Genomic DNA, 8,068 nt, shown 5'->3' on the forward strand with positions numbered 1-8,068 from the left:
GATTCATATTAACTGTCAATTCACAGTATGGTCTCCCATCCTTTTTCACTTCTGGATTTTAGTTCTTACAAACATGCTTCAAAAAGAATCATAATTTAGTCCTGAACATAGTTCCAACTGCAACACACATAACCAATTTCCAACTATGGTCTGTTCTCCCCTCAAGTCTGAGAACATCAATGCCAATCTAGTTGCTGTTTCAGGCTTCACAACTTAAATCCGTTTTAATATTGGAGTCCACAGTTCTGATGGGAAATAAACCTTCAAAGCAGCTGAATTTCTTCACCATTAAGAATACTATGAAGGTCCAGTTTCAGGGAATGTTGGAAGATGAGCAATTTTATAATAACTGCTTCAGTGATGTGCAGTACACCCAGACACAACCTACCACTTCCGCTTCTGGACATGTGGTTTAGAACACTTGTTTGGCGAGTATTCAGTTAGGCACTTTGCTACAAGTTCCTGCCAAAAGGTGAGATCTCTGCAATTTATCTTGGAATGTTTCTGAAGGTTCTACTCCTGTTGATTCTATAAATTCCTGTGCTTGAATCTCCAGTACACAATTACAGACAATGCCAACAAAAGAAGCCTTTTGCTTAATCCTTATGGTGCCATGCCTCAAGCTAAGCTTTCAGTCTTTCAAAACTCAGGTTCTTTCTCCTTTCGAATGGGTAAGTTTTTATGAATGAGTGAAGAGCAGAGCTGCAGAAAGTGAAAGTCAACAGTAGCTTTGACTTTCCAACACACCTTCTCTAATACACTCTTTCCATTCAATCAGGTGAGAAACTGAATTTGTACTGGCTTATTCAGTTCAAATCAGTAGCTAATGGGACATTTCTCTCTTCTGTTGATTTCACAGCCAGATAGAAGCAACTTAATCCCACACACCCAAGATGTTTGGGCTATACTTTCATTATGGATAGAAATCTGCTAGAAAAAAAGTCTGTGTCAAAACTAAAGAACTGAGTTAGGTTAGGAAGGTCTTTCACTTCAAAGTCCCTCAGCCTTGCAGTCATCAGAAGGTTGTTATTATGAGCAGATTCAATTTGTCTCAAGTCACAACCTTTGGCTGACATCTGTTCCAACAGAACACCCAGCTGGTGCAGAAGTTTCTGTGCCTCTATCATTTTGAGCTCCTCATGGTGGAGGCTCTTCCTTAGTAGCAAGCCTCCCCTGCCCCCTCCCCCACCCCCAGGGCCTGTCCTCTCCTCATCCTAAAAAATTAGTCCAAATATCCCGTAATGGGGAGAGGAAAGGGGCCCAGGGAAGACAGAGGGTTTCTGAGGCAGCAGCTCCAGTGAGCTGAAAATGATGCCAGTCCCAGGCCATGGAATACTAAGGTGCAAAACTGAATTCTTAAAAGAAATATAATCTTATTTGGGAATAAAATGGATAGTACTGGTAAATAGCTTTGAAGGAATATTAATTATCAGTAGGAAGAGAAAAATTTTCATTTCTCCAAGCTCACACAGTGAGCTGAGAATAAGGACTCAAAAATACCTTCTGTTCATATTTCCATCTTTATGAAACTTGTAACTTAACTTTTACAAAGAAGTTTACTATCAGGTGTCATTTCTAAGATACTACCACTTAACTGCACAAAATTAACACCAAAATGGTAAGCCATGACACAAGAAAATTACTGATTCACAGTAACATTTTAACAGAGACAGTCCACACTCACAATTTTTGGGAGCCTTTAAGACAGTAAAATAAATGAGCTGACATGAAATTCAAAAGGAAGAGGGGAAAATAATTAACAGAATACTTACTACATTCATAAATCTGTTCCAGCTTATCCACAGAGGAAAGGGAGAAGAATTTGTAACCAGATTTACTACCAACAGCTAAGGACCTGAAAAAGAAATTAAGAAAGGTAAACCATGACATGAATTCCAGTGTTTTGGTTTTTTAGTAAAGTAAGAGGCTCTTCTATACCTTATTATCTTAAGAGAACTGGGTGGGCATTGAGAAGTTAAGTGATTTGTCCAGGGTCATGGATAACAAGCGGGATGTGATTCACTATGTCATATGCCTTACAGAGATAACTTGCAAAATTAACTTCCATTTGGAACTGTCAAACTAGCCTACTATGTGTCAGCCCATTAGAGATACAAAATCATAAAGCAAAAACTTTTTATCATTTTATAACAAATGAGAGGTGAAAAAGAAGAGAATGTACATGAAAAAATGTAACATACCCTCACAGTTAGGAAACTAGATATTTATAAAAATGATAAGCCATATCTGACTTCGTTTGTTAAAGAACTGCAGTTAACAAAATGAATAATCTGAGAGGATATGTGTGGGCTAAAAATGCTTTAATTACGAGTGTATTATGGTCAGTGGAAGATTTTTAGTTGTAACTGTAGTTCAACAAGACATTATAAATTGTGTTATACAAAAGTGTTAGGATGCTGTACCGAGTATCAGAAAGTTGGCTTGAAATAAGTAAAGCAAATGTGGCAGCTTTGGAGTTGAGCATATATTATTACCCAACAAAACAGCTTCTGCCAAGGTTACAAGTACCTGCTCAGATCTAAGGAAATTACATAGAGAAGTGTCCATGAAACCTAAATGATTTTTCCCCTTAGATCATAGTCAATGACTACTGCACTCCAAAATATTACTAAACCAAAGAAAATGAAGACCAAAATATATGAGAAATGAAAATAGGGGAAAATAGGACAAAGCAGCAATAGATGAGATAAGAGTTGTTATAAATCAATTTTAACATCACTTACACCATACAAAGGACAGAGAGAAGATGAATCAAAGGACCAGGAATGATAAAGCCAGATTAAAGTTCTGTACCTAAGCATCAGTTTCCTTATCTGTAAAAATGATGACAATAATTGTCCCGGTAATTTTATAAAGTTGTTACAAGTATCAAGAAATATTACATGCTAAAGCATTTTGTGACTGCAAATGCTACGTAAATGTGAGTTATGAGACTATGATCTAGTACAAAGAACACACATTTAGCATACTATTTATATTTACATACCAATGAAATCAAAAGTTGCAACTAAAAATACCATACTAAAGTCATAAGCCTATTTGATATTGGCTAAAATCTAGAAAAGTAGAACAGATTAGGCACCCAACATATGAAAGTAAACATAGAAACATAACTCTCTGATAAATACAAAGACCACAATTACTGGGCAGGTCTTACTATGCAAAAAAAACCAAAAAACAAAAACAAAAAAACCCTGCTAGGAAACTGGAAAGCAAGCTGGCTTATTAGGTTTAGACCATTATGTCACAGTGTATACCAAGATTAAGTTCCAAATAGACACTTTTATATATAGACCTTTTATATATAAACTAAAAGAAATAAGGAAATACCTACTATAACTATGAGTGGGGAAGAGATCCTGACCAATTAAGTGATAAGGGTCACTGAAGACAAAATGGACAATTTTGATTATGCAAAATTGAAGTTTTTGCACAGACAAAACTGAGGAAATGAAAATTAGAAGAAAAATATTTAAATTGGAAATATTTTCTGCAAAAATATTTCTGATAAAGGTTTGATATTTGATACTTTAGGAAATGCAAATAAGAACAGAAGTCACTCCCCAATCAATAATAATCAAAGGATGGACAGATCAAAAATGATCAAAGGATATAAACAGGTAGCTCTCATAGATATATGCACTGGCAGAAATTTTTTTTTTTTTTACAAATTCTAAGTCATTATTAGAAAAATGCAAATTAAGCAACTATGAAGTTCTACTTCACATCAGACTGTCACAGTTGGCAAAAAAAAAAAAAAGGAGTAGGTAAATAATTGTAGGAAGGGGTGAAGAAAAATATGTACAAGAATACACATGAAGCTATGAATTGATCCAGTCATTTTAGAACCAATTTGGAACTATACCCAAAAAGATACTAAACTGTAAATGCTGTTTGATCCAGTAATACTGCTACTAGGCTTCCACTCCAAAAAGATCAAAGAAAGGACAGGCTTCATAAGTACAAAAATATATAGCAACTCCTTTTTGTACTGGCAAAGAACTACAAACTAAGAGAGTATCTATCAAGTGGGAAATATCTACACTTAAAAGATTTCTTTGAACTGATATAGAGTGAAGGGAACAAAACAATCCATACTATGTCACAAAGAAAACTTTGAAAGACTTATGAACTCTGATCAATGCAATGATCAACAGGAATTTCAGAGGGCCAGTGATGAAATATGCCACCTACTTCCTGAGGCAGAGGTGACACATTTTCAGACATGGCCATATTTATATTTTATACAGGAGTTGTGTTTTCTTTCAATGTCAGTGGGAGGGTGGGGATGGAGGCTATTGACAGGATTAAAAAAATAAAACAAGAGGATCACTGAAGCAGAATAGATGGGAGGTCAGTAGGAAATGCAGACAAGCAGGACTCTTGAAAAACATGATGAATTTATTATATAATTAAAACAAAAGCAAAATTATGTGACACAGATTTGAAGCTTCAAGTGCAATCCTTTCTGTTCTACATGTATATGTAAACACTTATTTGGTGGCTTTTAAAAATTCAGAACAAAAAAGTTAAAATAAATAAAAATAGATTATAAACGAGGGGAGAATCAAGACATCCCATAGGCACCAAAAATTCAACGTGGCCAAAATGGAATTTTATTATCTTTCATCCCAAACCTATCCTTACGCTAAACTTTTATTTTGTCAGTTACCCCACATATCCAATCAATTACCAAAATCTCTTACCTACTCATAGAACCTTATACCACTTTAATTCAAGTCTTCATCACCTCTAGATTATTGCCAACAGCCTTCCTAATTGGGCTCCCTACCTCTCAAGGATCTTTCCTCTGGGGTCATCTACACACAGCTACCAAAGTGATTTTCCTTAAACTCTTCTCTGATCATATCTGTCTCATATTCTTCAGAGGCTGTTTAAGCTTTTAAAGTCCTTTTCAAACCTTGCCCCAATCTATCTTTCCAGCCTCTACACAATTACTTCCCTGACAGCACTTTGATGCAACCAAAATGACTTATTCCTCACTAGATCTGTGCCTTTGAACTGAAACTGCATCATAGACTCTCCTAAGAAGCACCACCTTCTATAAGAAGCATTTTCTGATCCCAATTGCTTGAAACTTCCCAAACTGACTTTGCATTTATTTATACTTATTATCTTCATAAGTACATGACATATACGTATATATCTGCATATGCTGATAGAAGTTCTCTTCACTCATTAGAATGTAAGCTCTTTAGGAGTAGACACAGCTACAAAGAGCATTTTGATAAAGAGGGGGTTACCAACTCTAACAGTAAACTGGAGGATCACCTGGCCTCATCTACCTCTCCACAACACTCCCCACCCCACCTTAATTCTTAATCACTTGCTCCCAGGTCTTACCTACCCATAGTCCCACAACTATAATCTCTTTATGATAGTCTCTCTCCCAACTAGAATGTGAGCCCCTTAAAAAATAAGAATTGTCTTGCTCTTAATAAAAGCTTTTCCATTTCCAACTGAAAGTAACAACGATGAGAAGGGCAAGATACGATTATCTAAAATTCTAGCAAACCTTGAACAAGTGACAAAAAGTAAAACAAAAAATGAATTCACACTTGAGGATAGGACTTCATTTCCTTAAATGAAGAAAAAAATTATTGTATCTGGCAGATTACAATAGCCTCTAGAACAGATTAACCTTCTAGGTCCAATTAACAATTGAAATGAGCATTCAATTTCTAGTTTCCTTCTATATTGATTACATTCAGTAAAAGAAACTCAATCCAAGGACCAATAATTACTCTGGACAGAGCCAAATGACATACTCCTCCACTACCAACACCCTTACATCATTTCCTCTTACTCACTTCTCAAGATGACCCTCCTCCCTCCTAGTCCCATAAGTCACACTCCTTTCTTCAGCAACTTCATCTCTTAACCATCTTCATAGATTGTCACTACATCATCTGAAGAATTTCATAACATCCGTCCTTTCTTTCACCTCTAAGGGCTTGTGTCCCATTGCTCCCTATCATATCTTCTCTAAACCAAAAGCCTCAAGATTCTCAACTGGACACCAAAAATATAGCCCCAATTGGCGCAATTTTTCTTCCAGTCCAATACTTAATATACCAAGGTTATACTAAATTTCCTTCCTGCATATCTGCAGATTTCAGTGATGCACATCCACAAGAACACTAAGAAAAAGGCATTCACTGCTGACTTCTACGAAAGGGTGACAACCTGTAGTGGGGAAAGTGGAGGAGAGAATTCAAGGTCTACCGACTTTGAATCCAAAAGATTTTAGGTTCAAATACCCCAGATGTGTGACTCTGGGCAGGCCGTTTGGCCTTTCTGAACTTCAGTTCTCTCATCTGCAAAATAAAAAAGCCCCGGACTCGTATTCCACGAGGTCCTTCCCAGCTTTAACTCTTTGACTGATCCTGGGCTGGCCGCCCAGGGAAAAACTTTTTTCAGTGTGAATTTGGGTTCAAAAAGAAGCTGAACAAAACAAAAACAAACCCTCTCTCCCTCCGCCCTTGATTTGGAAAAACCAACCTTTGAAAGACTGGACAAGAACTTCCTCTGCCTTTCGCCCGATCCCTAACCCGGAACAGGCCCAGAACTCACTGGAAAGAGAGGACTCTCCAGTCTGGGCTTCCCACCAGCAGCAAGCAATGGTCCGTGCGGCTTTCGCGATTGGCCCGGACGCACCCCACCTCTCCCCGGCCTCCCAGGAAGGCCTGGCCTTCACCCCGAAGCTAGCAGGGAGGCTGCGGGGGGGAGGGTCACTGCTCCGGGTGCCCGGGGAGGAGACAGCAGCGCCCTCGGGGGACGGCCTCCCGGGGAGCCCCCACCCCGGGGGATTCCACCGCCGCCTCGCCGCCTCGCGACCTCGCCGCCTCCCGGGGGCTGGGGGTCCTTCCTTACGTGTTGTCCTGGTTAAAGTTGGCGAACAGCAGCTGGCTGGAGCCGGCCTCCCCGCTCTGACTGGCCAGGTTCATGGCTGAGAGGGGGGGCCTGGGCTCGGACGCTCTAGCTCCCGGCCAGGAGAGACGAGGAGTCAGGCTCGGCTCCGGGCCGCGCTCTCCGCCGCCTCCGCCGCCGTCTCCTCCGTCGTGGGTCCTCCAGCTGCTGGGGTTGTCACCGCTGCCGCCGCCGCCACCGCCGCTCGCTGCTCCAACTTCTGCCGTCGCCTCATCCCTTCCCGTCTCTTGTTTACGCTCCTGGTCCTAAACCTCGCAGGGCGCTTGCGCCGCTCCGCCCCCACGGCCGCACACGACCGGGGTCGCGCACAGGCGCAATAGCCACAACACGCGTGCGGTGCGGACTCACGGTGGCCGCGAAGGACTCTGGTTCCGCATGAGTGCGCACGCGCGACGCGTGAAGCTTGCTACGGAGGCCCCATCGCGAGGACCGACGCCGCGAAAGCCGGGAAACTGCGCGTGCGTGAGGCCGATCTCCCTGGAGCATGCGCATTGAGATTTTGGGAACTGGCACGACTTCCATCTCTGTGGGGGGGGCTTGGCTTTTTGGCTAGAAAAGAAATAATTTTTTTTTGGTATGTCATTTGGTAACTTGATGAAGTCTGTGGACCCCTTCCCAGAGTAGTGTTGTTGCCTGTACTCAAAGTTGAAGGAAATGCTGAATTTCAATTAAATGTTAGTGAGAAGAGATGTCCATTTTCCCCAGATTAACAGCGCCTGCGTACTGCAGGCTTGCTCCCTGAGTGCCAAGGGTGGCGGGTTATTAATTCCACAAAGAATTATTGGCTATTGCTCTGAGTATAGTCTCTTCTAAGTCACGTCATCCAGGAACAAAAAGCACGTGTTGAGTGCTTCCTATGTTCCAGGCACACAGTTAAGTAGAAGACAATCTTTATTTGTTTATTTGTTTAACTTTTAACATTCATTTCCACAACATTTTGGGTTCCACATTTTCTCCCCTTTTGTCCCCTCCCCCCCCCAAACACCGAGCATTCTAATTGCCCCTATCACCAATCTGCTCTCTCTTCTATCGTCCCTCCCTTCCCTTGTCTCCATCTTCTCTTTTGTCCTGTAGGGCCAGATAACTTTCTATACCC

General features: G+C 40.7%; 1 protein-coding gene and 1 pseudogene across 1 annotated transcript in view; both read right to left on the reverse strand.

Moving 5' to 3' along the window:
• The window catches only part of WIPI2 (WD repeat domain, phosphoinositide interacting 2), a 29,983-nt gene extending 22,714 nt beyond the window's left edge, over nucleotides 1–7,269 (reverse strand). Inside the window, exons 1-2 of the mRNA XM_072597663.1 lie at nucleotides 6,916–7,269; nucleotides 1,773–1,855 (exon numbers count right to left, since the gene is read on the reverse strand). Of these exons, the coding sequence (XP_072453764.1) occupies nucleotides 1,773–1,855; nucleotides 6,916–6,989 (157 nt within the window). The 5' untranslated portion in view covers nucleotides 6,990–7,269. The remainder of the gene's footprint in view (nucleotides 1–1,772; nucleotides 1,856–6,915) is intronic.
• LOC140497103 (cyclin-G1 pseudogene) lies at nucleotides 209–1,181 on the reverse strand (annotated as a pseudogene).
• Nucleotides 7,270–8,068: the final 799 nt, after the last annotated feature.

The sequence above is a fragment of the Notamacropus eugenii genome, chromosome 3 (genome assembly GCF_028372415.1).
Source record: "Notamacropus eugenii isolate mMacEug1 chromosome 3, mMacEug1.pri_v2, whole genome shotgun sequence".
In the NCBI taxonomy this organism is placed as follows: Eukaryota; Metazoa; Chordata; class Mammalia; order Diprotodontia; family Macropodidae; genus Notamacropus; species Notamacropus eugenii.